Source organism: Halyomorpha halys, unplaced genomic scaffold (genome assembly GCF_000696795.3).
Source record: "Halyomorpha halys isolate HHAL.00 unplaced genomic scaffold, Hhal_1.1 Scaffold1023.1, whole genome shotgun sequence".
Lineage (NCBI taxonomy): Eukaryota > Metazoa > Arthropoda > Insecta > Hemiptera > Pentatomidae > Halyomorpha > Halyomorpha halys.
This window is the reverse complement of record NW_027110911.1, coordinates 212,614-227,478: the sequence shown is the minus strand read 5'-3', so window position 1 is coordinate 227,478 and position 14,865 is coordinate 212,614. Positions and strand designations below refer to the sequence as shown.

General features: G+C 30.4%; 1 protein-coding gene across 1 annotated transcript in view; it reads left to right on the top strand.

Moving 5' to 3' along the window:
* Positions 1-14,865, top strand: part of dysf (dysfusion) — a 359,371-nt gene that overhangs the window by 252,066 nt on the left and 92,440 nt on the right. The window contains exon 5 of the mRNA XM_014432053.2: positions 12,094-12,273. Within this exon, the coding sequence (XP_014287539.1) occupies positions 12,094-12,273 (180 nt within the window). The remainder of the gene's footprint in view (positions 1-12,093; positions 12,274-14,865) is intronic.

Sequence of the window (14,865 nt, the reverse complement as noted above, 5' to 3'; positions counted from 1 at the left end):
GTGTGGCTGAGCAAGTGCGCTATAGCCACAAACACTCAACTTGAGTAAATTTATAAATATGTTTCATTTTATTTCAATATTTTTATTGATATTTACAACTGTAATAAAAATATATGCAAATAGTAAATTTTATGTTAGTTATACCATGAACTCCAATAATTAAATATAAAAATTATTATTATTACTATATATTAATTATTATTTTCCTTTTATTTCTTTTTATGATTCTCTGAGTTGTGAAGGCTATCTCATTTTTGTTTTCTCAGCCCAGATGAAGGTCTGAAATTCAAGTCGAAACGGCGGAAAAAATAAATAAATGTTTGTTTATTTATGTTTTTTTGCTGATCACACCACCGAACACCTTCTCATAATAACCTACGTTCAACTATTAATACCTAATAAATAAAGTGAAAATGAAAAAATTATTTAATTTTTCTTTCCTGAAGTTCATCTTTGATATTCCCAGTGAAATATTGCGGTCGGATACCTATTGCAGGGTTTTGTAACCTCTGGGGTTGTTTTCCTTCGAAGCTACACATATAGAATGATCTTTTCCAAGATATAAAAGCTAAGGGATTCCTGAGGACGTGTATAATTAAGGATGAGCTGTTATCATTAGGGAAGAGGCTCTCTATTATCTCTCACTATCTGAGAGCGCCCTCCCCCGGAAGATAGTGAAGCAGCCACCTCGCGTATTTCTTTGCTAATTGTCAGTAGGGACAATAGGGCTGCTTCAGTTCGGTCATTGTTCCCTCCTCTCAGCTTCAATCAATTAGTGTCATTATTGTCCAATCAATTGTTGATAGCCGATTTATCCTCCCGTCTATTGCACGGCCCTTGTCAGCCTCCATGCCGCCGACACAAACCAATCCCCCATCTCTCCTGTCTGATTAAATACTCCACCTGGAGGAAGCTAGTTAACGTATGCAATTAGTAAACTCTTATTGACAAATTTAGGTACTTATACTCTATTTATATTACCAAAAATCGATTTATTACTCGATTGTGTGATCCATATGTCACATTTCTTAGTTACTACATACTTGTATTAAGGATATAAGTTACAATTTTGATTTTTTTATTCAGTAGCACAACTCAATGAAGAACTTTGAATACCGGCTGAACAGGTTCATAACCTGTATTTCCTTCGATATAGGGCCTTTAAAACGAATAAATAGATTAAAATTACAGTATAAAAGTCTTTATCTACAAAACTGTCATATTTAAAATTCACGACTAGTAGTCGTCAGATTTTGAAAATGAATTTTCACAAAGTAGGTGTACGGTTATTATTACATTGCTATGATAGCTAAGTTATATATTGTTAGATATTTAAAATGTATTATTATTGGAGTAAGCAGTGGTTTATATTCTTAAAATATTAAGATGCATTAACATGAAAACAAATTTTTTTATTTTTTAATGTACGTGAAATTTCAAAGAAATAGAGTAAATGCTTCAATTGTGATTAAGGATTCTTAGGGGAAGTTAAATTTACGTTCCTAGCTATTTGCGGATTCAGAACGCGCAGAAGAAGAACTGAAGGTTAGGAATTAACAATTCCCTAATTAAAACTCCGTGATTCATTGTTATGACTGAGCGAAAACCATAATTCATTTTTCTATTACTTCCCATTTCTTTTATTACTACCATATTTCAACTTTTCTACTACTAAAATAATCAATACTTAATTTATATTAGAATGTCATGTAATATAGTAAGCATGTCATTCTGAAATGTGTAAATCAAAAGACGATTTCTATTCAAATATAATTCATGAAAACACTGCAGAAGGAACAAAGTTAGGATCGTTCTACGATATGGTTTCTAAGAAAACAAACTGTAGATTTAAACGATATAATATGATAAATAGTATTTAATGTAAATAAATATTATAATGATAGAAAAGAGAAGAAATAAAATGCGGTGACAGGTCTAGACTAAGTGGTTTTTAGTGGCTGAGTTTATTGGCCTTCAAAGAGGTAGCTGTGTGTTTTATAGTCAACCAATGGGTCATAAACTATACCGAGACGTAGGCGAGATTAAAACATACTCTGCGGGTGTCTGACGAGGGTGGTCTCCTCGTTCGTGCTCTTGTGTCCTAGTGGTGTAAGTGCGTGTTGATGTACATTTTTATTTAGAAACTATTACACTGTGGCCTTTGAGGAAGATAAATCCGTGCTTTCCATTACATATTAAAAATATTTATTAAACAAAAAATATATAAATAAAATAGTTTACCTAATGTTCTGAATCAACTTTTATACAAATATAAATAAGTAAATCTGTTCCCATTAACTGAAAGTAGTAAGTTACGAAAATAAATTAATTTCAACTACGCTCAGAATGTGTACAATATCAGTTTTGCCAATAATATTATACAATAAAACCATTGTGCAGAGAAAAGCTCCCCAACAATGAATAAATTTGAAATCTCTTCTCATGGCAAGTTCTTGAACCAAGTTTCTTTTCAGGTCTCATACATTCGAAATAGGAACTTAAGAGGACAAAAGTGGCAACTAGCCCTATGGTTGAAAATTATACAAATTTCCATGTTAAATTGTATTTTCTTGAAATATGTCTAAATATCCAAAAAGTTCTTAAAATCACAATAATTAAATTGAAAAATAGTTTATTATTCTAGGACTAGGTCCATTTAGAACAATTACAAAGGTAATTTTAATTTTACAATTACATATATTAGCCAAAAAACACTGTGGCCAAACTTAATTACAACTTATATTAAAATTGTATATAAATAAGAGAAGAACAAAATTAATAAATTAAAAAACTAACTGACTAAATCCATGAAAAACTAAATAAAATGGTAGTCACAATATATCTGTACTATTATAATATTTTATTAAATTGTGTGAAGTAAAATAGAAGGGTTTTAAACGAGGGAAGGGTTGGTACATGGCGTATGTTAGAGGGAATGGATTTGTGCATTGAAAAAAGAATTAGTAACCTTAGGATTCCTATTTCATCCCATCCCTACTTTTAATAAGACCATTGGTTGCAGTCCCATCAAATATTTTTCCGGCTTCAATACTTTTCGCTATGCCATTGATTTGAAATTTTTTAGCAGATGGCTAAAAATTTCTCTCGCGTTCTAATTTTTAAGAAGAGTTATTCATTCATTATATTTCGTACGAAATCTTTTTAATAAATATTTAAATAAATGAATCCTCTCACTTTAATACAGCGCCCTGTAGGAAAGCGAAAGGCCCGTTGCACAAGAGTGTGTGCTCTGGCTACTAAACAAGTGTTGACCCCACGTGTTGTGATCTCCCACGTGATAACTACACGAGCATCATATGATTGTAAGATAGTATTCCATCTCTATCAAAACTATATCAGGCCAGTATTATATATGAATACATGAAGTAACGTATGTATTAAGTAAAAAATACATATATGAGTCGCTTAGTTGCAAATAGGGCCAGTTTCACTCTGCAAAATTTTTGTTGTGATCGAAAAAACCGTACTTTATTTCAACGTTTAAAATAGAATAGTAAACACTCTACCAAAATTTTAGTGATTTATTTGGCGTAATGTGGTCCGATTTCTCTCCTGTGATTGGCTATGAGCTTCATTGGAATTGTCAGCGTGTTTCAACGTACTTTTAACACGTTTCTAGGCAGTTTTTAACAAAGAGGATTAAGAATACTCAACTATAAAATAGCAAAGAAGATGAAACCACTAGACGAAGACAATATCAAATTCATTTTGTGAAAAAAGCCTTGTTAATAGTCAAGCCATACTGTGTATCAGGATAGGATGTTTGGAAATTAGTTTTGTTTGATCCCAGAAAGGCAGAACTGCTCAGCGCAGTAACCTAACCTATCTACCGAAAAAGTCACAAGTTATTCCGTTAATTTTTAAATAAAATATTCACTGGGATTAAATATGTATTTTAAGGTAAGATAAATATAATGCATTTAACAAAAGAAAATTATTGTATTTACTATTTTAAAACAATACATTCCTAAAAAAATTACCGTTTTAATAAGAAATGTTCAAATCTCAAGAATGATTTTTTTAAGAAGAACGCTGTCTTCTTAACATTGGCAGTGAACTCTGTTTATCCTGGTCCTCCAAATCCGAATCCCGTGTTATCCGCAATGTTACTTTTTTTTTTATTTCATTTATTTTTGCATAAAATAAACTATTATGAAATTATATTACAAAATGTTGACATTCATTTGGAAATTTAAAGTTTTTTTCTTTAAATGCATATATATGTAAATAGAGTTGTATTTTATTCTAAAAGCTTTGCGTGATTTATATTTAATTACTTTTAATGAGCTAAAATCATCTCAAATTGTCATGAATGTGATGATAGCTATGTAGAATATTTACACCTAGCCTGGAAAACACCGACACCAAGTTTCTGTTCCCACGTGTGGAGCAGAAATTATATAAAATATATTAGATTTATGAGTTATTTTTATTACAAAAATAAAGGATTGAAATTAAATTTAAAAAAAAAAACTGTATAGTATAAGAAATTTCAAATAGTATTATGAATCTTCAATTCTGGAACGTTCGAGAGATTGAAACGTGTTTATAATAAAAATAAATATTTCTAATACCGAAACATTTTTAATCTAGATAGATGACAAGGGAATTTTAGTAAATAAATTTTTTAAAAAATCATTTCTTTTACCACCTAACCTTTGATATATTTTTTTATTAATTTTTAATTTGGTTTTTGGTCACAATTAAGTATTGTCTATGACTGGTCAATTGCTATACTTTATTGAGAGTGCCTCTATATGATAAAACTCAGCCTCACCAATCAATACTTGGATGCTAAATAGGGGGACGCAGGATCTTTGAAACGTCCAGGATATAAATAAAGCACTATGTTGTATCAATTAAATTATTTTATTTAAATTTAATTATATTTTTCTTGCAATTGATTGGATGGATCTATGCTGTTGGCATGAAGAAGAGACCTACTATGAAGCAAGTTCCTTTCTGTTCAGTCGCTATAGCTCTGTATACTAAAGGTTAAGTTAGTCCTTTCAGTTGACCAGATGACCGCATTTGAGACTGTATTAGGTGGGCTGTTTACCTGTACAGCTAATCTCAGGTGTATCTCCTCCCCTAACGGCTGCTCTGTCGTGTAAGCCGGAGTACACGACGTGTAGGAACCGATGTACTCCTCTAAGTCTTGTAGCTGTTGGAGAGGTCGCGGATTGCTAGCAGTAATTAGGTTATTGGGTAAGGACCTTTCACTCAATTCTAATTTCCACCTCCTATGTGAATATGTAGATCACTAATTTCAATAAGTATAATCGGTTTCAAATACTAAGTTAGTGTTAGAAATGTTTAATCTTCGTAAATCGTGTATCTTCTTCAGCGACTTCAACTAAGCTATCAGGTGTTAGTCTACTAATGCTACTACAAAAGAAAAAAAAAGTAATTGCCTAAGTTTATTGAAAGTAATTGAATGGAATTTGACTGAACAAATAAGTATTCGTATATTCGAAATCATCGTCCATTTTCAAAAAATCGCTTAAGGTGTATAAAACAATCTAAACACAATTATTTCTAAGAAACATAATATAATAAATTCGAACAGACGGACTTTATAAGTAAGTACATATTAAACGTCAAATATTTTTGTGGACTTATATAGGTGAGATGAAGAAACTACAACTTGTATTTAATCTCAAAGTTATATTATATCAAAAATTCCATCTAGTCTATAAAAGATTAGAAAAATAAAGAAAAGAGTCAAAATATGAAATCAGACAACTAAACCTCCAAAGAAATAAGATGATCTTATTGAAAATAAAATACAATATAAATTAGATTACTACTGTGATTGTTTCTAGGAGCAAAGTACAATATCTGTTTCATCGGACTGATTTTTAAGCAAGAGGCGACCTCCTAAATATAAATTACCAGCCATGACAGGATAAGCAAGGAATTTTTTTTTTAATGTAACTTGTAGCACCGGAATATACGGAATATATCACGGAACCTGATAGCAGGTTGTTCAATATTGAAGGAATTGAGAAAAACAACAACTAAATTTGTTGCAAAATGGGAAAATTCTGAACAGAACAGATTACACAAATTTATATCATAACTTAAAAACAACAGTTAACTACAAAAATGAGTCGGTAAAAGAATGTAATTTAGAGTGAACTGTTGCATATAAAAAAAAAATTATATAAGATTTGTTTTGTGTTTTGAAATTGAAATTTAAAAGGCTTATACGTTTATGTCTAAAAAAATACCTTGTTTACTAATTTAAGAAAATAATATTATGTATGTATACATAATATATGTAATAATAAACTCTTATATCTATTTGTTTACTAATGAAATTTGAAATATTATATATAGTTTCAATATAAAATTATTCACAAAATTTGTGTTTGGCCTGTTGCCCACCACCTGAGATAAATTGAGCTAACTCAAGCTAAGCTGACCTAATTTGAGCCGAATTAAGCTCACTCGGGCTTAGCTAACCTAATTAGAGCTTAGCTAAACTAGCTAGAACTAAGCTAAGCTAGCTCGGACTAAACTAAGCTACCTTGAGGTAAGCTAGGTCGGGATAAGCTAAGTAGAGGTATGATAAGCTAACCAGAGCTAAGCTAAGATAACTCGAGCTAAACTAAGCTACCTTGAGGTAAGCGAACAAGAGATTAACTCAGATAACTCCAGCTATGCTAAGCTAGAATTAAGTTGGATGTCTATAAACAAATAAGTGAATACTAATTAATTGGATAAAGGCATTGATAAAATCATCGAAGATATAGGTAACTATAGCTTGACTAAAGCACAATGCAGTGCCGGTCCGTCTCTCTGAAATTTCAGCCAAGCACGAAAGTCCTTGGTACGTGGACCTGCATGAGGAAATCATTCTCCAGAAGATCTCCCGACTGAGAGTCCTTAGTCCTGGTTTAAATAGGCCGCTAGTTGTGGTTTAGCTAAGAGCCCCTAGTTCTGGACAGATGAGGTGGTGGAGCCACGTGCCTCAGATCTCTCACGAGATAGGCCACGACCATTATTATAATAGTACGGCACTTTATCGGATTAATTCGAGCTGTGGCCTAAGTGTAATCAGGTCCATTTCCCACGGAGCGTCTTCTCCTCGTTCCTTTGGTTTGTGGTTCATTATTTTGGAACGATAGATCAGAAATATGTAGTACTCGTATACAGCCATTTAATTATTACTTTTTAACTGAGTCCAAAAATATTCACACTAATAAAATTCTTTTTTGAATAAAAATAGATTTTTTTTATAATAGATCAGCCGCAAATTGATAATTTGATGTTAAAGTTACGTTTAATAGCGGTTACCTTTACTTTACCGGAATCTGAAGACGAGTACATATTTTTTATATTTCTATAACAATTTCAATATTATATTATAAAAGATATTTTAGTAGATGTTTTACTGATCAGCCTATCTTACTTGACTTTCCCTCCACCGCCAAAACGGTGCCACCCGTAGTTACCATTACTCGCAGCGACAGGAGCCATCCACTTCTTCACTTTCCCGTCCCACGACCTCCCTCAGTTCCCAGGCCCTCACAATGGCCATATTCTGTGTAACAGCGGCCGTTAGATTGGTCCAAAAAGGGAGCCGCTACATATGGATAACTACCTCAATACATCCCTGATATATTTCACATTGATGCCTTTATTATTTCTCCTTTCACTACTCATTGCCGTTTCAATTTTCCTTTCCACATTCCACATTAGATATGTGGATCGGAAAATTATTAAATTATAAATATTCAAAACGTTTCGACTTTTATTCGTTTTTATTCCTCTGAGAAATTTGTAGGTAAGTCCTTTGACCTAGCTATCACCCCTATCTTCACCACTAATCACTGTCACCCACCATTGACTGTATCAAAGGAACATGTACCGATGCTAATTGGCCTTTGATGTCGTTTTTTTTTTCTTTGTTGTCCTTGTCCAAGTCGACTAGAGGATGGAAAGCGCAGAATTGTCACTTATCAACATTTTTTGTAAGGCTTTGTAAATTACTTCAAGTCCAATTAAAGCTCCGTAATAGCAATCAAGTCCTTCTTGTGCTTAATCAAGTCAGATAAGTCCTGATCAGTTTTTTATTCTGGTCTGGGAAAGATTTCTTCCTATTTTGCCGGAGTACTAAAACAAAATAGAATACAAATTTATACTATCGGCTCTATCTGTGGTACTAAATTTATATTAACATGTGTCTATGTCGATTGCTCATTTATTTTTTCTGTTCTTACAGCCTAGAGAAATCAGAGTTAAATTAGCAGTAATCATGTTTTTGAATAACTCCCATGAGATAAGAACTTGCTGTGAAGTAACTCAACTATGTCTCTGTCAATCGACATGTCTCCTCGACCCAATTAGTGCTTGTGCAGAAGATGCTATCAGATCCTATTTTGGCATTCCGCATTTGTTAATGATGCACAGCCGTGTATACTAATCTTTGGCGGATCTTCTTAGAAATTCTTTGGAAAGTTATAAAGAGAAAACGTTTTCTTATATTCAGAGACAAGTTATCTTGCAGTTACTTGTCATCTTTTCAACTTTGCGAAGAGAGACCTCTTGTTACAAGAAAAAATTCAGGATAATATAGATGTCAAATATCAAAACTTTTAATATAATAAAAGTAATAAATAATAATTTTAGTTTTAAGTATTATTGGTGTTGTTAACTTGTGGGGATAACTAGTCTAATGGGACCAGTCGTCCTTTTTGCCAACCCCAGGCGGCCACCTAAGTTTTGCCGCTATGTACTAACCAAGGTGAGAGTGTCAAGATTCATTTCTTGGGACCGCCAAGAAATACATTTTAACTACCCTAGGTGGGAATCCATGATTTATAATGCATATAAAGCAATTCTTAGTTAAACTTAAGCAAAGCAAAATATGTTTTGGTAAATATCCACAATTTTGTATTTATTAAATTATTTAATTTTTTTTTTTAATTAATAAGGTTTTTTAGTTGTGTTTTATTTCCTCAGAGAATACCAATGTTATATAAACAAAATAAAAATTATTCTCAAAAAAAATCTATCCATGTATAAATCTGAAAATGACGCCATTCATTTCCCAGGGATAAGTTATACCAATCAATTGTTTTAAATTTGAATAAACAATATTCAGTTTAAAAATAAATTGAACATATTATATAACCAAATGTACAATCCCAGAAAGAATTATCCTTGTAATTTTTTTTTAAATTGTTTAATGTCAATTAAATATTAAAGCAAATAATATGAGCTTACTTGATTATTAACTTTTCTCTTCATCCATAACATTTGAGTCATATATATCTGTCATTAAACAGTTTTAACCTTTATGTTTCACAACAATCCCTTTATTTACATACGTAGTTATGTTTGAGAATTTAAATAATTAAAATTTCTGGAAATGAATTAGCCAAATTATGAAGTCTCTTTCAAATGGCTTGGCCTCCATTGTAATTTTGAAATTTTCCTAAGTAATTCTTATTAACAGATACACGTTTATTGAAAAATAATATCTGGAAAGTGTCTGAGGAATAAAACTATTCAGAAATAAAAAGTAAAAGACTTTTCAAAATGAGACGATTTATCTCACAAACTCTTAACTTAGTAAGAGGAAGTAAGAAAACCAATAAAATAAAGAAAAAAACAAGAAAAAGTAAATATGCATTCATAATATGGCAGGATGATAAATGGTACCTCGTGACATACTCTGAACGGTTGTCTGAATTACTAACAGCAACCAATACAAATCTAAATGGAAAATGTTTCAAGAATTTGAACATTTCTAACATGTGTGTATTCTCGGTCATAGGCATAGAAGGAATGTACAATATTTGATAAATAGGGTGGCTCAAATATGAGAAGGACGTTGTTCTTTGAGATAGGAACATATGGAACCTATATTTTGATCCTTGACGGAAATACCTATCCTGAAGACAGATCGCTATCAGTCACCAGGATGTTGCCAGAAAAACAAGAAGATATCGGACCCTATTAGGCACTTTAACGACTGCCTACAGCCTCTTGACTTCGATTTATCCCAACAAGCACAAAGTATGTGAGCCGAGATTCCTCTGTAGACACTATAGTAGGTATGTAGTCGATGGATTAGATGACTTAGAGATTTCTATTTACCTTATAGTACATTTAACTATCTTCAATTTTAATGCTAATAAACATCTTGAGATATAGTTTTTCAAAAACCAAAAGTTACCTCCGAACTACAAGATATTGTCATTTTGAAAATTTATTTTGGCAAATATTATGAAAACTACTACTCCTATAAAGAAAAACTTTATAGTACATCCAATAAGCGTTTTATTTGATTTATAATAAACTTATTTACACCTTATAATTCCTCAGATATAGTTTCCCCAACGTTAATTCACGATATAAAAAAAAAATTTAAATCAATATATTCAACATTTACTTAATTACTCAGTTTTAATTTTTTTTTCTTTACTTACACCTACTGCAATATTACATTTAAAGCGTTAGACTTTATTTTGAAAAAATAGGTGTTATAAAAGTGCACTTGACCAAATTAAAAAATAAAGCTAGTTATTAGAAAGCTAATTAAATCTACGACTATTAATTTATACATTTTGGGATAACATTTGTCGCAATGCTGAAACTAAAAGAGCAAAGTTTACGAAATGGAAAAACAAATCAGACTTTTGAAAAATAATGTACTTAATTGATTAAAACAGAATTTAATGCTCTAAATTTGATAAAATTGTCATATTTTCATTAAAGTGTTAGTTTTTGAGTTATTTTATATATAGTAAAAATGGTCGAAAAATTTTGAGGTATTTTGAGAATATATAATAAATAAAAGTTGATAAAGAATATTTAAAAAAAATTAAATCAGTACTGCTACCTGGCCAATTAAGGGTACTCACTTAATGAGGCTGGAAGGAATCTGGATGGCTCCCCGAATCCATAGGGCTGACTCACGGCTACGATAAATATTAATCTACCACAGCCTGATTCGAACCTGGGGTCTTGGAATTAGTAGCACAGTGCATTACCAATGAGCTAGCGACTCCCACTATATTTAATATATTTAGTAGGAGTGGGTATATGTGTGTATATATGAGTGTGTGTGTATATATGGGTGTGTGGTATATGTGTGTATATCTGAGTGTGTGTTTAAATGTATGTATGTATATTTTTATCATATATAATGTTCATATAATAAAAATATATCAAATTAAAATTATATGACATTATAATTAACTTTTGAAATTAATTAACGTAAATTCTGGTTCTGAATTAAGCTTGAAGGTAGGTTTATTTGTCAAAAACATAAGATATTTAAGACACGAAGTTGCGACAAAATAAAATAATTCAAAATGGTGATGTGAGAATGATAATTTAATTTGATAATATACCACCAAGGTGATACATTAATTTTGTTCCAATATAGTAAATAATATTAATGATTTTTTATGAATTCCGCAATGTGAAACTTTGCATGGTTATTACGAATAATCCGACATGATTTATAATTGTTGCTTTTGAAAGAAAAACTAACACTGAGTTCAAGATAGTTTGTTCAGCTGCATAACATACCTGTTACGCCTGCCGGATTCAAGAGACACTACACTAACTATACGGGAAATATCATAATAGTTACTTGATTTAATTTCATTGTGATATCCAAAATTAGTAAATATTCTCTACTTTGCTGCTACAAAACGTTTTGAAATGCCGATCCTATTCGGAATTATATTCATAAAACATGACAAGTAAAAAAATTAGAAATAATTATAAATTTTTCAACTTCTTTTATGCACTATGTAGTAAATGATATGCTTTTTTCATGAAAACAATACTTTAAATATAATAGTTTAATTATTTAACCTGCTTTGAAAGCGATCCACGGTCTTGTAGTCAACGGTTCTTTTTTATTCGAAATTTCTTATCCTTTAAACTTCCTGATTTATTTTATTTAAACAATCCTTAGGAGTATCCAATGACTTCTTAATATGTTACTTTATATTTTTTATGTTGATCCTTTTGATATTAATTTCTTCTTTAAAAAGTATTTGGAAATCACCTTCACAGCCAGTAAGCAAAACGATATTGTTACAGGAAGACCTGCTGATCCACGGAGACAGTATGTACGACATGATTGACAAGCAGGACCATCAGGGTATCCAGAGCGAGCTTCTGCGGTCCCCAGCCAATCCTGCCGACGAGACCCGAATTTTCCTCTGCCGGATGAACGTCTCTAGGAATGCCCGGAGACAGATGAGATTCGGTGACCAGAAGGTGAGTGAATCTTACTATTACTACTTTAACCCATAAATAATATTTATTAAGTTCTTAACTATATATTTAAAAAAAATTTGAACCATTCTTTATCCAATCCCACTACAACTAATGTTACATAAGCTACGAAAGCACAAAAGTCACGATTAGGAGTATACGTTACTGTATTAATGTTTCCTTTGAGTACTTTTATAAAGAAAGCCGATTAAAATCTACTACAGTATCACAACATTGATATTTAACCATTCGGGCCCGATTAAATTGCTTTAATTTATTTATAATTAACTGTTTGCTGCTTCTAATGAGTATTATCATTCATATTGCTGAGAGAGCAGACCAATGATTGAGGATGCAGTAAAGAGCTTTGCACTTTCTAGCATACTCGTATATTTCAGATATTTTAGCAGAAATTAAATACATATGAATTAATTACAAACTAAAAAAAAAATCTGCTTTTTTATTTTGGGCTATTAAATAGCCTTCTAACTTAAATAATTGTACGGTAATAAAATAATCCTGTAGACGTTTCGGATTGTCTGTCCAAATTCAGGCGCATATTCTTAAAATATGGGTTTTGATAGTAAGTTTTTTTACATTATTAAACTTTTTTCTCTTTTTTCATATATAAGATACTTTTGTATATCTATTTCTTATTTACAAAATACATATACATATATTGTATTTTAGGTGTCTTTATGTTAAAGAGGGGAAAAATAAGAAAGAAAAAAAAAAAAGAGGAAAGTCATATTGGGTTGAAAGAGAAAATATGAAAAGAAAAAAGGGATAGAAAAGGGAGAAAGAGAAAAAAAGGGGAATTAACAAAGAAATAAACAAATTATAATGTATAGAAAGAAGAAAAAAAATGAAAAATAATAAAAAGCTAATAGAACCAAAACGACGAAACAAAAAAAAAACAGTCATATACTATTATTATATATTGTTTTCTTGTTATACCTATATGTTCTAAGATTTAAAAAAAGAAATGTCAGATTTGAATAAGAATGTTGTGTAGCTAATAACTCAATGAAGTTGGCATGCCTTGTTTTTTTAATAAAGTTTTTCTCTTCTCTAAATAATTAATTTTAAAGTCTTAAAAAATGATCAAATTCTTTCTTCTTTACTATTAACTTTGTATTATTGATAAATAATTACCATTATATCCCTTTTTAACTTGTGTATTTTATCTTACATTTTTCTTTTTTTAATTGTTTTATTCATTAATTTCCTTAAATGGCAGTTTAAAAGCCAATTTTTTGTGTTATATCTAATAGAAATTTTGTAATTTAAAAAAAAAAAAAAACTGTAACCAAAACACATTTATACGATAATTAACAACTGCCTCTATATATTTATTTTAAACTTCATATTAATCACCCTTCCTATTTAAAATATTACAAAACTCTTTTGCTATTTTTAGAATTGCCTCTTGAAGATGTAAAAATCGAAGATAGAATTATTTTATTGTTGTAAAATTGATAAACAATAAAGAATTGAGGTAAGAATCTAATCGCCTAGAAAGAAAAAAGTATAAAATTTCATAAATTATCTTTGAATAAAAAAAACTATATCATAAAAAAATAGTGTAGTTAAATGATAACGTATTCAGAGGGCAAGGCACTTATTAATGTATTCTCACGAGTAAATATTATTATTTATCCTATTTCTTGTTATTTATGTTTGAATGTAGAATTTGTAATAAATCATATAAACATCGATTAATTATGTTATTGTTTTGCGTAAAGTGCGGAACGTTTGCCGTCGAGGAGGCAATAAGGAATGTCCCTCAGTTATCAGTAAGTGGAAGGATTTACTGCACCTTTCAGTCCAGTCCATTAATTAACGACCGAGTCCTCGAGGTTACACTTCTTCAGCATTCATCAGTGTCCTTTCTCAGATTTACCATTGCGGGCTTCTTGAGCCGTGTTATTGTATTTCATATAAAGAGTAGTCAATCACAGGTCTTCGATAATGTTTTTAAATTTACCGTATTGTAGTAAAAATTGATTACCAACTTATGTAGTTAAACGAAATACAATATTCTCACCTTTAAAAACAAAATGATAATGGATAAAAGCAGAACTGTCTTTTGATCCTTATCTTTCAATTTCTTTTCTTTTTCTTCGACGTTTAGGCCCTAAAAGCCATTAACAAGGAGATAGCTAAAATGTTCATATTTCTTACATAAATCTTCCTCAACACTTAACACTATATTTCTACTATCATACTTTATAATTCATCTATTCAATGTTTTCTTCCGATTTCAGACTGCTCAATAAACTTATCCTTAAAAACAAATATATTTATCAATATCACTCAGTTTCTTTAAATAATTTTCCAAAAATACATATCTACTTACAGTTACTTACTTATATTCTTATTGCATCAATTTAATTTCTAACAATTTTCTTGTATAACACAAACCATAATAATACACTCTTTTGAAAACCTTCTTTAAACATATTAGGACTCTTTAACGAACAGATTTTAAAAATGTATTTAATTTTTATTAATTTAATAAATAAATTTATATTTTTTATTTCTAAAATAACATAATTAAATTTAAAACTCATTTTTATCTAAATATATATTTTT